General features: G+C 41.9%; 1 protein-coding gene across 2 annotated transcripts; it reads left to right on the top strand.

Moving 5' to 3' along the window:
* The first annotated feature begins 11,698 nt into the window (after nucleotides 1–11,698).
* On the top strand, nucleotides 11,699–18,986 carry neto2b (neuropilin (NRP) and tolloid (TLL)-like 2b). Of its 2 annotated transcripts, none has more exons than XM_049574301.1 (12): nucleotides 11,699–12,019; nucleotides 13,819–13,875; nucleotides 14,076–14,220; nucleotides 14,761–15,009; nucleotides 15,220–15,267; nucleotides 15,433–15,560; nucleotides 16,124–16,225; nucleotides 16,470–16,596; nucleotides 17,000–17,113; nucleotides 17,682–17,812; nucleotides 17,906–17,998; nucleotides 18,079–18,986. In XM_049574301.1, exons 3-12 carry the CDS (start codon nucleotides 14,076–14,078, stop codon nucleotides 18,526–18,528), a joined length of 1,587 nt encoding a protein of 528 aa, XP_049430258.1. In that variant the 5' UTR covers nucleotides 11,699–12,019; nucleotides 13,819–13,875; the 3' UTR covers nucleotides 18,529–18,986. The 2 variants fall into 2 exon arrangements, with proteins under 2 accessions (XP_049430258.1, XP_049430257.1); XM_049574300.1 differs by having other exon boundaries at nucleotides 14,076–14,234.
* Nucleotides 18,987–19,499: the final 513 nt, after the last annotated feature.

The following is a 19,499-nucleotide window of genomic DNA, read 5'->3' as shown; positions in this document are numbered from 1 at the left end:
GTGAATCAAAGAAGGTACAGAATCAAAGGTTAGTCTGTGATTTCACTGGGATAATGGCCAAATGCCCAAATTGCTGTAATATTCACATCACTGCTAATGACTGGTGTCCTTATGAATGTATTCTAGTGGGTACTGAAAAGGCCATTAGTCTATCCTTTAAAGTGCTGGCATCGTGCTGAAAAACCTGAATGTGTGAGGTGCAGTTTAATTCACAAAGTTCAATTATGATTTCCATCTCTCTCTCTGTGTCTCTGTATCTTCATTCACTTCCATCTATGACAAATGTACCAGCACACTTACATAAACACACGCACACACTGTGCAGTTTATGGTTGTTGGAATTAATCAGGGCTGCAGTTGTGTGCTGTGTAATTAAAACTGCGGCGAAGTCTGATCATTCAAATTCACGTCTCCCACCCAGGCTTTTCTCCTCTGTCTCAACCCGTCCACATTTACTGTTACTGGTGGTTATTTGCAGTATTGTGCAGTGAGAACACTTTTGGTATTGCCAGCTTCTCCTTCACATATTTTTATTTGCATATTGAGTCTCATGCCAGTAATATAAAACATCCTTAAAATCAGTTTCAGCAATAATTATAATAGTTGTTTGTTGTAATTTTTATACATTCTGGGTGTTTGTGGTCACACTGAAGCACATGGCTTCCAGCCCTGTGAGCCTTATTCTTACTAGCCGACAGCAGATAATCCACGCTAGTCTAGTCGCATCATCACATGCCACATTTTTTTCTCACTTCTCCCTCTTTTCTCCCTTCTCCGTCCCTTCATCACCCTATTCTCTTTCAATCTCTGATGTTCCAAACAACCTTGTATCAGACTCTCACTTTCCGTCACTTTGTTTCAAAGCTGCCGTCTCCCACTGAGGCCTTTTAATTATGTCTCTAAAGCTCCTTCCTAAGTGCTTAGGCCTTGATTGCAAAGACCAGCTTTGTATGTTTGACTAAATTAAAAAGTGGGAAGAAAGGGAGGGGAGAAAAACCTCGAGGCAGATAGCATGTTAACAGCCAGATGCACGCATAATGTCATTCTCTCTAAAGCTCTCAAGTTCAGCGCACTTTAGGAATGACAAGTAATCAGAGGGCTGAACTGGTATCAAATGAAAAATCCTCAAAATCTCTCACCATGTTATTATTATTATTTCTAACAGATGTCAACAGGCACTTTTTGAAAATATCTGTATTGACCCACATTTTGTCTTTTTTTTTTTTAAAGAAAATTAGAGATACCAACAAGCTCAAACTGACAATTATTAGACCAGAATTAACTGGTATCCAGTGAAACACACACTCTGTGAGGGTCCCAGACAGTTGTCTTGCAAAGCATTATTGGTAATGACAACAGTAACTTGTTTGTCACTAGAAACTAAAATGAAAAAGTTAAAACAATTAAATTAGTAAGAAAAAATATTTAAACATTAAAAGCATCTTTGATGAACCTAAAGTGGCATCGAACTCATCCTCCTCCAGGCTCGCTGCCACATCCACAGATCAGGCCGTGCTAAGAAGATTTCTGTTTGCTGATGGAGTAAAGCTTCTCACTGCTTTACTTGCTGCTGAATTTTTTCAGTCGAACATGGCCAAAGTGTCTGCTGAACTTACTGACACGGGAGCATCGGCAGCACTGTGGTTTAGTTTGTCACTGGGTCAGTGCTGATTTTAAGATTTTTTATAAACTGAATGTTGTAATAAGCCTCTTTTTTCAGTTAAAAGAATCATATTTAGAATTGCAGAACACAATGATCCATAATTACATTATGAATACATTTAATATGGCATGTACTGCAGATTTTTGTTTGGTGAGAAGCAAACCATTAATGACTTGATCAGGAAAGTTCAGACTGACTAACTTTCACTTAATCTAATCTCCTTTTGTTTTTCACAGCCTCCTCTTCACCTTCTTCCTACTCTGAGGGACCTAATTGTTGAGAACTAGACTAATCTTCTAGTTGTCTTCTTAGGCTTAACCCTGCTTTGAGTAAAGGTCAGTACCATTGGCCATCTGTCCCAAAAACGCTTGCTGTGATTGGCCATATGGCATAAGGAAGCAAGATTTAGGAAAAGCAGAATCTTTAAATTGAATGAAGATATTCCACTGGTCACGAAGGGCACTGATGTTATGTGTCAGGAGAGACGTAATATCTCATTATGTCAATATATATTAGTGCATTATATTATATTATAATAAGTGCATGCATGAATATGTGAATTTTTTCTTGCCCCTATACAAATTGTTTTATTTATTAGCAGCCCTGGAGGGATTAGTGAACGGCCTACAGGGCACAGGCCCAGGGGCCCAAAGTGTCAGGGGCCCCTTGGACCTTCATCTGCAAAATGTCACTCATATTAACATGTATCGACGAGGAGGAGACTCAAAATGACCCAAAAGAGACACAAAAAGACCACAAAGCCTCAAAAAAAGAAGCAAAATCACACAAAGTCTGTGTGTCTTGCTCTTATGTAAGAGAGGTGGTGGGGTCCTTTTGCATATCTGTGCCCAGGGGCCTTCCATCCAGCCATACATTTTCAACTGCTTATCTGAAGCCGGGTCGTGGGGCAGGCTGAGCAAAGTATTCCAGATGCCCCTCTCCCCAGCAAAGCTTTCCAGCTTCTCCTGAGGGATCCCGAGGCGTTGCCAGGCCAGACGACATATATAATCCCTTCAATGTGTTCTGGCGCCTCCCACTAGTTGGACGTGACTGGAACACCTCTAACACCTCAGCTGGCCCCTTTTGATGTGAAGAAGCAGCATCTCTACCCAGAGCTCCCTCTGGATGTCTGAGCTCCTCACTCTATCTTTAAGGCTGAGCCCAGCCATCCCACAGAGGAAACTCATTTCAGCTGCTTGTATCCGCAATCTCATTCTTTCGGTCACTACCCGGATCCCATGACCATAGGTGATGGTTGGGATGTAGATGGACCAGTAAATCGAAAGCTTTGCCTTCTGGCTCAGCTCCCTCTTCACCACGACAGTCTGGCGCAGTGCCTGCATCAATGCAGACACCACACCAAACCGCTGATCCATCTCACCCTCCATTCTACCCTTGCTTGTGAGCAAGACCCCAAGATACTTGAGCTCCTTTGCTTGGGGCAGTAACTCACTCCCATCCCCACCAAGAATTGCCAGTTTGTGTGTCCCTGTGATCTTGAGAGCTGTGTTGTCTGGGGCAAGTAACCCCTGGTGGGGTCTCCCAAGGCAAAGTGTTCCCAGGGGGAGGGGCCAGACTAAGAGCAGTTGAAGAAGACCTTGATAAAACGGCACATTCGGGAAAAGCGTACCTCGCCCGCCCAGGTCGGGAGCCAGTCCGACCTTGGGCCTCAGCCTGAATGAATGACATGGAGCCGCCAACCTTAGGGCCCACCACCCGCAGGGACTGGCATCAGGGCTGGGTGCATTGTGTGCCAGGCAGCAGACAGGGGTGGAGACCCGGGCGTGTTGACCCCTGGTGTCGCAGGCTGGCCCAGGGGCCCGTTGTCTTATGATCCGCCCATACATGTACGTTCATAGAGGCAGACTTTGGTGTAAATTCAGGTAAAACTTTCCTTTCTGTGCTGTGTAGCAGTGCACCAAGGACACAGAAAAACCTCCAAATGTCTGAGTTTAGACACACTCAGTCAGATGCCTGAGGAAAAGAGGAAGTCATTATTACCTTTAACGATCTTTTACCTCCCATTTGGCTGTGTTTACGGCAAAACACATGGGAGCCCATTATTCCCAGTATGTTCAAAGACAGTGTGGAGCAGAGTCTTTCAGCACTCATTCAGTGTGTTTATGTGCATTGCTGATGTGCATAGATGTGAATCTGATTAGACATAATACACATAATGTTTTATCACCTGAAAACAAAAATGTGACCATTAAAGAGGGGAGTCTTTTTTGTGTGGTGTATTTTGGGCTGTTTCTCTTGTTAAAATAACCACAGGAAACACACAGTATGCCTTTGTAACGTAATCATATATCATATTTCATTTGATAATCAGGAAGTCTTACATATTTTAATCTGCTAAACCAACAGGTAAACAAAGATTTACCAGCGAGCAACGCACCCAAAAATCAGCTCATCAACATCCCACAGACCCTCCTCACTTTACAGGGCTTTTTGCCAAAAACTTTCCTCAGTGTCACGCTTATTTCATGTCTTTGAAAATTTGGGTAATGCTTTGGGGAACAAATTTTCAGGTGGGAGTATATTCTGAATAACAAAGGGGTGTTGTTTCCCTCAGAATATTCATTTGCACCAGTATGCACACAGTTTAGTTTTGATCTCCAAAGGAACAAAGACAAGAGGAAGCAAAGGGAGTAAATAATTTTGCATTACTAAAAGACTTAGTGGCATTAGTGGCAACCAAAAGTTTTCTGTCAAACTGTGTTTGTGTGGTTGTTTTCTTGTGATTGCTTCTGTCTCTGATGAATTGGTCTTAGAAGATATCAGGCAGACATCACACACAACAAACCATGTGTGAATTTGTAATAATACAGAGGAGATAAAGTGCACCATGGGAGCAGGGGCTGAGCATAAACAGATTAGAGGAGGGGATATAAATTACCCAAAGATGCAGGATTGGGGTTAAAGTGAAACAGGGAGCTAGTAATCTCAAATCTTTAATAATGAATCAAACTTGTTTTGCATCGGGTTGTTTTGATGGCTTATTGTTATCCTGACATTTGTCTGGTGAGGTCACTTTTCTCTCCTTTCTTTCTCCGTCTAATCTGAGGTCATATTGGCCTGGAGATAAGAATGGAGTTTAGCATCAGCTCCTCCTGCTCCATGATATCGCATATGTCTAAATCTGTCCAGGAAAAGGATATTTGTGTCAACTCACAGCGACTGGGGCTCCTGGGACTGTCTGGCTTTCGACCGTAAGCTGACTATTATGCAAGGAAGCATCTATGAGGATGATTAAATTCAAGTCAGAATGCTGTGTAGATAATGTTTTTGATGAACTGTCTTAAAAAGGAAAGGAAAAAACAAGTAAATTATGCTGTAGGTGCACCGAAGTGAAGGCTGCTATTGCTCCACTAGATATCCTGTTTTTGCCTCCTCAGCTAAGTGTAGGATTTAACACAGCGGGCCGTGCATGAGGATGATTAGTTGTGACATAATCTACAGATGTAACATCAAATGCCCAGGGCACTGCAAAGGCAATAAAATCTATCGCGCTAAAATTTGTGTGTGAGGACAAACAAAACAGCACAAATCATTGCGATGATAAATGAGAAGTCACTGGAACACAGTAATCTGTTCCACCCTATTAACGCCAGGACTTGTAGGCTACTGTGCTTCCTCATCAACAGTAATAGGCCAAATCCACGGGGATTTCCTGCCAATCACAGGCTCGTGGTATCTTAATGACTTTTCCTTGGAAGCTGATAAAAGTGCTTTTCTTTTAAATTCGTCAATCTGTTGTGTTTTGTCGGCACCGAGCAGATCAAGCAACATTGGCGTGAAGTCAAAGCAAGTCCGGATAGCGTATTACTATAGAAGCAATGTGCTCGCAAATGGTAAAAGAGCCCCTGGGACCTCTTCACCCTGTTGCTGTTGAGCTGCTTGAAATGCCCTGCTGTGTAATCCCTGACCGTAAAGATGACCTTGAAAGCTCATTATTTTTTTTCTCCGGACATTTTCAGTTATTTTTAATACAAGACACGTACACGCAGAAATGTACGTGTTCTTAAACAATAAGAAATAAAAGTAAGAAAAGAGGGAGTGAAAGTTGATTTTACCCAGCAGTGTCACCTGGCTCACTCAACCGTAGACTCTGCCAAATTAAAGATGTTAATTTCGTCCTTAAGCACACGCTAATAAGAGCAATCACTTGCCTGGTTAAGACTCCAATCAAAATGCTAATTACAGTCCCGAACAGTTTAGGATTCATTATCCTCCTTTGGTTCCACTTTTCTGTCACTGCACTCCTTTTGGTGGTTGCCAAAAAGGTTGTGACATTACAGGAAGATCTCTGATTATCTTCACATTACGGGGCTTTTCCTACACGTCTAATCTACAGCTGCTGGAGAAATGTTTTTGAGGATTAACTGAGATTTGGGGGATTGGCGTTGAGACGATGTTTCACTGTGCAGTTCTTTGTTATGAGGTTTAATTTGGTGCAATCATGTCAGTCACCGTGCATTTTTACTACTGCTGCAAGTGCTAGAAGACACCCTAGAATTATAGATACATGTACAGCACAGGCCAAAAGTTTGGACACACCTTCTCATTCAATGCGTTTTCTTTATTTTCATGACTATTAACATTGTAGATTCTCACTGAAGGCATCAAAACTATGAATGAACACATGTGGAGTTATGTACTTAACAAAAAAAGGTGAAATAACTGAAAACATGTTTTATATTCTAGTTTCTTCAAAATAGCCACCCTTTGATCTGATTACTGCTTTGCACACTCTTGGCATTCTCTCGATGAGCTTCAAGAGGTAGTCACCTGAAATGGTTTCCACTTCACAGGTGTGCCTTATCAGGGTTAATTAGTGGAATGTCTTGCTTTATCAATGGGGTTGGGACCATCAGTTGTGTTGTGCAGAAGTCAGGTTAATACACAGCCGACAGCCCTATTGGACAACTGTTAAAATTCATATTATGGCAAGAACCAATCAGTTAACTAAAGAAAAACGAGTGGCCATCATTACTTTAAGAAATGAAGGTCAGTCAGTCCGGAAAATTGCAAAAACTTTAAATGTGTCCCCAAGTGGAGTCGCAAAAACCATCAAGCGCTACAACGAAACTGGCACACATGAGGACCGACCCAGGAAAGGAAGACCAAGAGTCACCTCTGCTTCTCAGGATAAGTTCATCCGAGTCACCAGCCTCAGAAATCACAAGTTAACAGCAGCTCAGATCAGAGACCAGATGAATGCCACACAGAGTTCTAGCAGCAGACCCATCTCTAGAACAACTGTTAAGCGGAGACTGCGCGAATCAGGCCTTCATGGTCAAATAGCTGCTAGGAAACCACTGCTAAGGAGAGGCAACAAGCAGAAGAGATTTGTTTGGGCCAAGAAACACAAGGAATGGACATTAGACCAGTGGAAATCTGTGCTTTGGTCTGATGAGTCCAAGTTTGAGATCTTTGGTTCCAACCGCCGTGTCTTTGTGAGACGCAGAAAAGGTGAACGGATGGATTCCACATGCCTGGTTCCCACTGTGAAGCATGGAGGAGGAGGTGTGATGGTGTGGGGGTGTTTTGCTGGTGACACTGTTGGGGATTTATTCAAAATTGAAGGCACACTGAACCAGCATGGCTACCACAGCATCCTGCAGCGACATGCCATCCCATCCGGTTTGCGTTTAGTTGGACAATCATTTATTTTTCAACAGGACAATGACCCCAAACACACCTCCAGGCTGTGTAAGGGCTATTTGACCAAGAAGGAGAGTGATGGAGTGCTGCGGCAGATGACCTGGCCTCCACAGTCACCGGACCTGAACCCAATCGAGGTGGTTTGGGGTGAGCTGGACCGCAGAGTGAAGGCAAAGGGGCCAACAAGTGCTAAACACCTCTGGGAACTCCTTCAAGACTGTTGGAAAACCATTTCAGGTGACTACCTCTTGAAGCTCATGGAGAGAATGCCAAGAGTGTGCAAAGCAGTAATCAGAGCAAAGGGTGGCTATTTTGAAGAAACTAGAATATAAAACATGTTTTCAGTTATTTCACCTTTTTTTGTTAAGTACATAACTCCACATGTGTTCATTCATAGTTTTGATGCCTTCAGTGAGAATCTACAATGTAAATAGTCATGAAAATAAAGAAAACGCATTGAATGAGAAGGTGTGTCCAAACTTTTGGCCTGTACTGTATGCATACAAACTTTTCATTAAAGAGTCCAAAAGATTAACTTCTTGATGCCTTTTGAACACAACATTTTCAAGTGTTTTTTTTATATACAGAAATGATGTTAAGAGTGCCAAAACAATCTCACTACGTGGTCCATTTGTAGTTGTTCCTGAGCTTTTGATCAAGATGAGATGAAATGAGATGAAATGTTCTGCCGGAAGAAGTCGTGATAGTTTCCTACAAAGCCTCAGTCACATGTCAGTAGGTAGAAGACGAACAAAGAACACCGACAACTTGTTTTCATTCAGTGTATGTTGAACATTCGCATTCACATCACAGAGTATTTCTCTTTTTCATCAGCTTGTTGAATAGTTCATACAGAGAGAGCCCACACACATGCCGCACATTGAAGACTTGTTTTACAGAGCGCTTTATTCGGGGAAAATTACAGGGTAGCGGTGATGTGCAAAGTGGAAGCAAATAAAAGACCTCAAGGACACCTCAGTATTACAGAAGCTTACTCAAACATTACAGCTGCTCACAGGCAATTCAAAGAAAACACAGTATTTTCATTAGCTTTAGGTTTAAGCTTTCCCCTCAGTGGCAGCAGCAGTACAGGTAGACCGATTCTGTCTTTTGTTCCACTTTGATCCCCGTCTCCGTCAACTCCCCCAAAACCTCTGCTTTCTAGGTCCCTGAATTCCTCAGAAGAAGCAGGCAAGACACCAGCGCGGTTGCCATGGCAACAGATGCAGTTTTTTTCAGCACCTTTGATGTGCAGTAAACAAAGGTGTATCAGTTTGCGTGCATGTTTACGAGTGAGTGGATGAGTGACGGAGGGAGTGAGAGTGACAAACAGTGCGTCTGGTCACCTGCAACAGCTGGTATTCATAGAGGCTCATCGACGTCTCGCTGCCAGTTCAAATGTCACACAGCTCAGGATGATGTCGCAGCAGTCCTTCCAAACCAAACACCCCAGATAATAAATGATTCATGCATCTCCGAGACAACACTTTCCCTTTATAATCAATCACAGGGGAATAGTGTCGTCTTTAGGCACAGGCCCAGATGATGCAACTTTATGATTGTGCATATATTGTGTGGGTGAGCGTGTGCATCTCCTGCCGAGTTAATCCACCCTGAGGTTGTTACTGCTGGAGAAAAATTGGTCCCATCTTACAGAATAATGATTGCCTTGGAGACTTTGAAAATACGGCCCCTGGGCTTTCTGATAGGATGTGATACTTTGCGCTTTGTTAGTTGTTTGTGAAGTTTGGTGGCTGCTGTTCTCCTGTTTGACTTGTATTTGTTTTGCAAGTTTTATGTGAGAAACAGAAATTCAAAGGAGCTGGAAAGAAAATGAGATCATTATCATCTGAAAATATACAATACAAATCGTAAGTTAGACTTTTTCTGTGTTGCTTGTGTGGGTAGCTGGAAAGCAGAGGTGGAATGTTACTTTGTCCATTCACTGAATTATTCTGCTGACATTTTTAGGTTGTTGTACTTGTTGAGTACAGTACTTTATACTGTCACTTCACGATAACACTTGTTACTCAAATACATTCACCCAATGTTATGTATCCTAGTTAAAGGTGTGTGTAGGATTTAGTGGCATCTAGTGTTGAGGTAGCAGATTGCGGTGGCCGATGTGTAAACATGAATGGCCTTATCCAAAATGGCGGACTCTGTGATGGAGGACTGATTCTAAGGTAACAAAAACACAAAGATTCTTATTTTCAAGTGTTAATAGATTGATAAAAACATATGAATATTACTCACCAAGTCGCCAATAGATTCCCCTGAATCCTACACACTGGACCTTTAAAATGATTAATATTGTTAATGGTTAATAATTGGTTTGGTTATAACCATTATTTGGATGGCTATTATAAAGTTACAACTGATGATTATAATGCCTGGTTACAGGTGGAGTATGTGATTCTGGGAAAGATATGACAGTTGATTGTTGAGTTTCATTCTGAGGTCATCAAATACTGATGCTTTGGGTTAATTTGGTCCAATCAAGGGGCAATCTCTGGGGCTGAAACATGAAGCCATCATGGAAGTGCCAAAAACTGCATTCTGTGAACGGCCACTTGAGGCTGGCTCCAGAAGCCAGTCAATCCCCATAGACCCCCATGTTATAATGCCAAACTTTACAGCAGAAATAAACATGTTTACAGCCTGGTACAAAAAACAGCTTTGGTCTCAATAGCTAATTTTCCCCTTAATGACAACTGGCAGGGGGTGAATTCTTTTTTATAACTCACCTATTTACATTTTATTAAAGCTTAAAATTACACATAGTTAAGGGCAGGGTGCTTTGAGTAACAGGCCGTCTGCTGACAGTTTCCTTGTCAGTCAGATCCACCCCTCACTCCTCTACAGCTCCAGCCTCTTGCCCAATTATAATCACTTTTGGCTCCAAGAAACACAAGATGGTGATGGCCAAAATGTCAGACCTCGAAGCTTCAAAACTGGAGTACACAAACAAATGGGTGACATCATGGTAGCTGTGTCCAATATGTTTGCAGTCTGTGGGTATGACTACTCAAACCTTCACTGTCTAGAATTAAATAATGCACCTTTTAATGGTTAATAAATATTATGTAGTGCATCTACAGTCAGTATTAAGGTGTCCATTTTAAAGTTTCAATAGGTGTTTATAACACGTCGCAGTTGCTTAATAAATGCATTTTGACTAATGTATCATTAATTTATTTTCAAATAAAGTTTTGATTTCTTAGTTTGTAGTTGTGTTAACTTTTTAATCCCACTATGTTTATGTGTAGTGCAGCGTTGCATGTTGTAACACTCACTTTTTGTTCATAAATGCATTCAGTATGATGTTTAGACATATTCTAGCATCAGTGCATAAGTAATCACTCCTTAAATGATCAACAATAAAAGATTTACTGCAGCCAAATTAATGTTACTTGATGCTTTATAAACCACTATTAATAATGAACTAATTATTATAAGCATTAGTTGCAACTTTATAATAGAAATTCAAATAATGTAAACCCATTTTTAATCATTAAAATTATTATTTCATTGTTAACAGTAAAATAAATAACGCTTTATTAACTATTCATTAGAATTTGGTAATGGTGGCTATTCTAAAGTGTTACCCTAAAGGTTTCTGGATGCCATCTAAGGGTGAGTGTGAAAGACAAGGATGGGAGGCTATCAGAATACATCACTCATTTGCACCCAGGCATCTGTCACAGTGAGAGTGTTTCTGGCAGCCAGGTGCACTCTGACACCGTCCATATCTGTAAGCAAAGTCGCTGATTTGAAGCATTTATAATCAGCTAAAGAGGCACAAATCTGCCTGTGAGTGGACTCTGTGACAGGTCCTGTTGTTAAAAGGCAGCACATCATCAAAGAAAAATCTCCATCCCACCAACTCTTGGCTTCCGTTGCCATCTTTCTGCAGCTCCAGCCAGCTTTTTTAGGCTTTAGGCGCCGTGTGTCCTTCGAGAAAAATGAGAATAGACAGCAGGGAATGTGCCCTGCTCTCTGCTCTGCATAGAAATGCACAGGAATGCAATGTGTGACTGATTTATGCCCGCTGAGCTTTTTGGCACAGGTGTCCTAGTGTGTGTGTGTGTGTGTGTGTGTGTGTGTGTGTGTGTGTGTGTGTGTGTGTGAGCCTTCTGGACACTTGCCCTGAATCAGCTAATTAAATTTTTAAATATGGGAATTCCTAATGTAATTTATCTTTATGCCAAACGGGCTATGAAAGAATTATCATATCGCTTATTATTACTCGTTTTATGATGATGCACATGCGCAATCAGCTCTTCCCCCTACTAGCGCCAACTGAGCCCAATCTTAAAACCGCGAGCAGCCGCAGACAGATCATCCGTGTGTGTGAGAGGACAAGTCTCAGACTGATACAGACTTGAGCTCTGCAGGAACAACTGCGTCCTTGCGCTGGAGAAAATTGACCTCATCTGACTTTTTTGTTATTCTATAAGGGGGACACTGATGATGACTCAGAAGTTCACCGGCTCCCTTTTGCCCCCGAAGCTTCTCTCATCTTGACCAATGGGATTAGGATGAAAAGGTGAAAGTTGGATTTTGTAAATCAGCGGTTCTAACATGCGCCAATCCGTGCCATTGACGCAGGGATGTGAGGGATGCACAGTTGGTCAAGTTTGAAATCAAACCCCAGAAAACGGACTTGAGCTGAGAGGATGCGTGCAGGTGAGTGGGATAATCCACATTTGCATGATTTAGGGCGTTTGGTGATTTCCCCCTGTGTGTGTGTGAGGGAGGGTAAGAGCTGCGAGAGAGGTTCTAATCTTTGATAATCTTTTTCTCGAGATGTCGTTTTTTGGCACAATCTTGGCGCATTTTTGTGTACGTTGTTCAAAGACCTATGGTATTTTCACATGCAATTGGCATGTTGCGCACAAATTACGCACGGAATTATTACTATCACAATGAGCCTATATGGACAAAAAAGTACATGCAGGGATTGTTACATCCTGGAAACATTTTTAAAACAAGAGAACGCCAAACTAATGTGTTTAAATGTTCTCTGGTGTGAGGATTCACGGTGCTGAAGTGACAGCTCGCCACTTTTTGGGGAAAAAAGTCATAAGGTGAAAAATCTCTTTTCCCCCCTTGCACCAGCACTGTGATGGCTCCGTGCCTGGATAGGAGGATTTGGGTTGCTATAGCTGCCTCAGTTCCTCCTCCAGACATACAGAGAGGGAGAATATGGTCTCAGTGGAAGTGGTTCAGTGGACTAGATTCAGTCAATGAGCAAAATCCCTTCAATTATTCAATGAAGTGTCATGTCAGTCAGCTGGGCACATTATGGAGATTGACAGTTTAGTTAAATATTCCATCATAACTGAAAGAATTTCTCACAGTACCCTACTGTAGATTAATTTTAGTGACTCTTGTTCTTATCATGCTCCTATTGTTACTCTATTAGGCACTGGTTTTTGCTTTTGCTCCCAGAAAACACTTCTATCTTGTGTATTTCTAGATTCTGCCAGATATTGAATAATCTATTGTTCTAAAACTGGGCCCAGTGAGTGACCCTGACCCGAGGAACCCACTGGTTGTCTGGTTGTGAATCGTTAACATTGTGATTATTGTAAATTGAAGCACTCTCTTGCACAAGAATTTCCTGCAGGATAAATAAAGTTCTACTGAAATGAACTGAATTCATATTTGAGGTTTTCTTGAGGTTTTTTTCTAGTGTCAAATTCTTTATATTTGTTAAATTTTTTTGACCATTTTGGATTCATTTTAACATAAAGCATTTAGAGGTGAAGGACGTAAGCAGTTTACAAACCAGGCAGAAGGCAACCAATAAATCATCAGCAACAACTGATGCAGCTTTGGGTGCCAGACGCCAGAACACAGATATTAATAAGGTGTACGAGTTTCATACTGGTCCTTTCCTATAGGTCACAAACTCTCACAGCCACATACAACAAACATCTGTCTCCGCAGCCTTGCTGTTTTGTATCATGCACTATGTGAGTGGATGTCCACAGCAACATGTCAACACGCCACTTTGCTGCAAACTCACAGCAAAATTTGAGTGGCCTGGAGCCTTCAAGCGAGATGCTCTATTTAGGTCATATTTTATGTAATAGACATAAATGTGGCACAAGATATGACTTCATGACACAGAGAGTTTTTTATTTACTATTACAGATCTTTGCACAGCATCATGGCAGACAGCAGATTGTCAACAGTTCCTACTCTCTTCCACATATAAACCTCAGGGGGGGAAAAAGGAGGAAATGGAGGATGTAAAAATAGGAGAAAGAGTTAAGCAAGCAGATGGTGGAAGCAGCGCGTCCTTATTCTCTCCCTGTCAAGCTTTTGAACTGCACTCGCCTGACCTGTTATATACATTCAGGGATTCGGCTGAGTGCACAGAGACAACAAGCACAGACACATAAATCCGGCTAAGCTCTCTCCGTTTCCTCTATTCCTTGATTGTACTCTTCCTCACACACTGTCGGCTTCTTTTACAGTGTGGATTATTCTCCTGTTCATTGAGGAGGGATTTGCTCTGGCGCAAAAGACTAAAGGTAAGATTGATACAGTCACTGCGCTCCTTTGATAAAGGGACTACATTAAATCAAGACACACTGTAATTTGATAAAAGATCAGTTAGCTATACAATTACCTCCTGGGTGTCGACTGTCCTCACACTGTGTTATTATCTGCACAAATCATTTTCCCATCATTAAATGTGAAAATGTCCCCTGGCTGGCATCTATATATACAGATGGAGGTGCAGGATCAAAAGGGGTCAGACCCTCTCAGCGGCCGAAGAAATCTAATCAGTGTGGAAACTGGGCACGAAACACAGATGGCGGCACCTTCAGCTCCCCAAACTACCCGAAAACATACCCTCCCAACAAGGAGTGCCTGTACGTACTGGAAGGTAACCAACAACATGCACCTGAGCCTCATCATTTCACTGCTGGGAAAAAAGTTGAGCTCCTGTTCAAATTTTTGTGAATGTTGCAGATTTTTATATTAAATTGGCAAAATTTCCTGATGAACAAATGGAATTACACCCACATTGCTCATCATGAATTAGACATGCACGGTGTCTGGATTATTATTATTTAAAGGTTTTAAACATTGATCTTTTTTGAAGTGTGTTTGAATGCTGACAATATCTGACACTGTGAAGGTTTTTCCTCTACAATCGCTAAAGTACAAACAAGTTTGCAGGCAAAAACTTTTTCACAGAGCATTATCTTGCACACCAAGGATGCATCAAACTTTGTTGTCAGTTTGTGCATCAATTTCCCTATAATTGCTTCTGGAGCCCACAGAACAGTCTAGCTTACAGTGATTCTCGGGTAAAAAATTTGAAAGAAGAAAATACATTTTTCACCAGCATTATATCCTTGAATCACCTCTGTGGCAGTCAATGTGACCCGCCACTCTGCTTCCCTCAGCCTTGCCCCGCCAGAGGATAGAGCTGCTGTTTGATCAGACCTTCTACATCGAAGCGTCATTTGAGTGTCGCTTCGACCACATCGAGGTGCGGGATGGTCCCTTCAGCTTTTCGCCGCTGATCAATCGCTTCTGTGGCTCAGCCAGTCCTGGACTCGTCCTCTCCAGTGGACGCTTCATGTGGATTCGTTTCTTCAGTGATGAAGAGCTGGAGGGGATTGGCTTCCAGGTCCAGTACAGCTTTACTGCAGGTGATTAAAACACCATGGGATGGTTTATTGATCCCTGTATGGCCATGTTCTCACTGCACCTTCTTGGTAATCATTCAGTGTTCATCCGGTCTTCTCAAATAACGCTTCGATCAAATGTCTCTGCTGCTACTAGCCAGTCTAATACTTCCACTGATGATTTCTCTGACTGTGTGATATCTCACTATCTGTCACTGTGATTTCCGTCCAAAGATCCTGAATTCCATCTGCATGTGGGAGGACTCTTAAACCCCATCCCAGGTAGTGCAACCACACAGCTCAGCCAACTCCAATAACTCCAGTTGTACATCATTAGATTAATATGTAATGGGAAGTCATGGCAGTTTCCCTTTACCATCACTTATAATCCCCTTTTGTCTCTTCTGTTTTCCTTTGATCTGCCTCTCGTCGCTGTCCGTGGGTCAGATTGTCAGTTTGAGCTGACTGGAGCTGACGGTCTGATCCGTTCCAGTCAGGTGGAGGAAGAATATAAAGTGAGGCCCGACCAGGCGGTGGACTGCATCTGGACTATACGAGCCCCAACAAACAACAGGGTACGGCATGTGAGATGATAAAGTTTTACATTTTTGCATTTTGTTAACACGCAACAGCAGAATAAGCTTCATGTCCACATTAGTGATAACTGGATGCCCATGTAAGGAAAAAGTGATTGGCAAAGTAAAAGCATGGTGGTAAGTGTTGAGGCGAGATTTAAAGAAATATGTTAAAGTTGAGGAGACGGGATGCGATTCACAAAATGAGTCTGCATAGCTCTTCATCTTCCCCCACATCTGTTGTGTCTTGTGTTCCTTATCCTTTACATAATCATAAACACAACACGTGGATTTCAACTCAGTGTCACAAAAACCCCAGATAAATGCGCTTTTTAATGATCAAACATTCTCTGACAGTGCATCCACAGCTTGACATAAGGGCAAAAAAGCACTGTTAATCCAACAGTCTCCATAAGCACATACACAGTAAAGCTGTATTGAAATGATTTAGATTTGATCCTTTAATACAACAATGCCTTCAAGCATGTCTTCTTACAGCAAAACAAAATATACTAAACTGCATGAAAAATGTACAGTATACTTATCCTCATTGTTGATTGCAGATTTACCTGCGATTCTTGGAGTACCAGATGGAAAACTCAAATGAATGTAAGAAGAACTTTGTGGCTGTTTATGATGGCAGTAATGCTATTGAGGACCTGAAGGTAATATATGTTATAATTTGTGTAACATACAGTACATCACTCCAGACTGCAACATTTAAGCCCCATCATATGATGCGCTCTAAATTTCTCTCTCCTTCTGCTACATAACAGACTTTATCTTTCTTTCACGCTCCTTTTAATTATAACATTTGAATCTTAAATACGTAGCAACTGTTCTACAGACCTTGACCTCAATGAGACTACACATCCAAAAACTAGAGAAATGGTGTATGGTTTCTTGCAGGCCAAGTTTTGTAGTACAGTAGCTAATGACATCATGCTGGACACCGGTGTGGGAGTAGTGAGGATGTGGGCTGATGAGACGAGCCGTCTCAGCCGCTTCCGGATGCTGTTCACTTCGTTCGCAGACCGTGAGTTTCTCCTTCAGATTATTGTTAACCTGTGTCATTTGACGTTTTTACCATTGTCCCTGTAGTTTAATTTCTGCAGCTGACAGGAGAAGCACAGTATGTGGTTTGGATGTATGATTGTAGTAGCACCCTCCTGTGGTTTATAATCAATACTACAGCTTTTTTAAAGAGTAAAGCTTTCTTGGCAGCAGCCGTATACAATGCATTCAGTTGTGTATTAAGATATTACAAAAGTGCTGGGTGTATGTGCAGCCTTTTGAAATTGAGAAAAAGCATATCCGTAATTCAATAGATACTCTATAAATGTGATCTCTCTTACATAACTTTGGCCAAGAAAGTATTTCGTTGGTTGCTTTGTCATCCTGTTGCATCACATTCTGACACACCAGTGTTTATGTTTCAGCGCCCTGTTTAGGAAGTGCGTTCTTCTGCCACAGTAACATGTGCATCAACACTTCTCTGGTATGCAACGGCATACAGAATTGTGTCTTTCCTTGGGATGAAAGCAACTGCAAAGGTACTCCAGTTGTGCCAGAGCACTTTCTAATTCTCAGAAAATCCACCGTGCTGTGCTGTGTTACAATGAGTTGTGTCCTCTTGCGTAATATGATGCATGTTGTGTCAGTCTCCGTTGTGTCACATTGAGCCTCCTTGAGGATCTGTTGCTACATTACACAAAATAGACAGACAGCGCCCTCTCTCACCTTTTTCTCAAATGTTTCCAGTAAATCTTCCATGTATAATTTCATTGCATATTGGTAAATGTTGGACACTACAGAATATTCATTCAAAATGTCCTCTTGGCAAGAAAAATAACAATGTCATCATCTTAAACACCTTTCTAGCTGAAAGACCTTCAAGGCCCTTTGGCTGTTTAGTGGCTCTTGAGCACCTCAGTTGATGAGGATGGCTGTTCATCAGTGAAACTGGCTTTTAGTGGAGGTTCTGAATTGTTCCTGGCAACCGAAGATACAGACTGTCCCGATGGGGATGGCAACAAGTAATTGAGTGATGTTCTCTCTGTGCCTCCAAATGTCCCTCATATTTTATCTCTATTTGTCATTCTCTTCACATCCATCATCCAGAGAAAAAGAGCAAAGGTCTTTTTCACCAGATCACAAAGACGCATGGGACAATAATCTGTGTGTCTACGGGCATAGTGCTGTTGCTCCTCATTGTTTCCATCCTGGTGCAAATCAAACAGCCTCGAAAGAAGGTAACATATTCACAAGGATCATTTTGTATCATGCCACAATTTACTGGTGTAGACGTGACTGATTTTTCAAGTGTGTTAAATCATAATTTGAAGGTGCTGGTACGTAAGAATAACCTGTTCCAGCGGGGTGACTTCCAGGAGGTGTTTGACCCTCCGCATTATGAGCTCTTTACTCTCAGAGACAAGGTGAGTTTAATTACACTGATTTTTTTTTTTTTAACTGTGCATGGTGATTTTCTTTTATGTAACAACATTATTATTTTTAGGAGATGTCTGGGGACCTTGGGGAGTTATCAGAGGAACTCCAGTCCCTGCAGGCGCTCAGGAGATCCTCATCAGGTTCTCGCTGCATTCACGAACATCACTGTGGCTCTCAGGCTTCTGTCAACTCCATCAAAGCCACTCCAGGTGCACATGGCATGGGTAGGGGATCCATGGAGCTTCCCCCTTTCAGAGGGGGCTTCCAAAGCGCCTTACCTCCCTTCAGGGATTTGAACAGCAGCATGCGGAAGAAAAGCTGGCCTAGTATGAAACCGGGACGAATGCAGGGCCATCATGGCTTAGGGGACAGAGCAATGGGGCGGCAGGATAGAGTGATGGAAGAGGACGAAGAGGAGGATGAAGATGGAAGGTATGATGTGTATGTGCGCAGAGCAGGAAGCCGGAGAGGGAAATATGAAATGGCCCAGCAAAGATCTTTGTCCATGGACTTCTGAAACAAAAGTTTGGTACTGTAAATACTGCAGTGACGACTTTTCAATCAGTGCCACAACCTGAGGACATTTACAGAAGTGAGGAGACACTTAATGCCACAGAGTGAATGTGTGTCACTCACCATACGTAATACTATTAATGAAATAAAGACGTGATCCTTGACTTCTCTTTTCTCATTGAGGTTGGGAGGCACAGGGTCTGTTGCAGAGCAGCTCTATAGGATTTTTTTTTTCTTTTTTTTTAATTTAAGATACTTGAGCTCTGATGACCCTGCTCAGACACTGAAACAACTGACAGAAGCTACTATTGTATTTGTGATCAGTGTAAGAGTGAAGACAGATGATGATGCTGTGTATTGTTCTTGTTATCGATGTATTTTGTTAAATACATTTTACTGTAAAGCAAATAGATTTTGTCAAAACATGTTTTCAATCAGTGTGTAGGTTCTGACAAAATGTTTTAAGAGGCAGCGTGATTAAAAATCACTTCTCAGTTTTTGTTTAATCTGTTATTACCTGTATTAAAGAATAAATATCTAAATTTCTGCACCATTGGTGTAAGAAACGTCTCATCTTGCCTTTTATATAGAGTAGACATGGGCAGTATCTATTCATACCTTCATACCTTCCTGTCCGCAGAAGTTGGAGCACGGTCTCACTCCGAAGTCGTCAAAATCTGGCACTTGGTTGGTGACTTGTTGCGTCAGAAACCAACAAAAAAAGGCATCCTTTAACGTCGGCATGATACGCAGCTGGTTGCCATTATAGTTTAACAGTGCCCAGCAGCATCAGGGGGATATGCGGTGGGACAAGGATGAAAGTTAAGGTGGCAAAAATCTGAGTGAGGTGGGCAGGAGGTATGGTGGATGGGTCCAAATAACCCTAACCCTGACCCAACAAACACCAACTTTCCTCCAAGAGAGCTAAAGCCAGACCCTGTTCTTTTATCCTAAACCTAACCACATGTTTTTGCT

Source organism: Epinephelus fuscoguttatus, linkage group LG4, assembly GCF_011397635.1.
Source record: "Epinephelus fuscoguttatus linkage group LG4, E.fuscoguttatus.final_Chr_v1".
Taxonomy (NCBI): Eukaryota; Metazoa; Chordata; class Actinopteri; order Perciformes; family Serranidae; genus Epinephelus; species Epinephelus fuscoguttatus.
This window is presented reverse-complemented; position numbering and strand designations above follow the sequence as displayed.

What these genes read in the sequence shown, in the direction of transcription:
- neto2b (XM_049574300.1), top strand. An exon ending in TCTGGCGCAAAAGACTAAAG is followed by an intron (nt 13,876 to 14,075) that starts GTAAGATTGATA and finishes CTATATATACAG; the next exon opens with ATGGAGGTGCAGGATCAAAA. An exon ending in TCAAACAGCCTCGAAAGAAG is followed by an intron (nt 17,813 to 17,905) that starts GTAACATATTCA and finishes CATAATTTGAAG; the next exon opens with GTGCTGGTACGTAAGAATAA.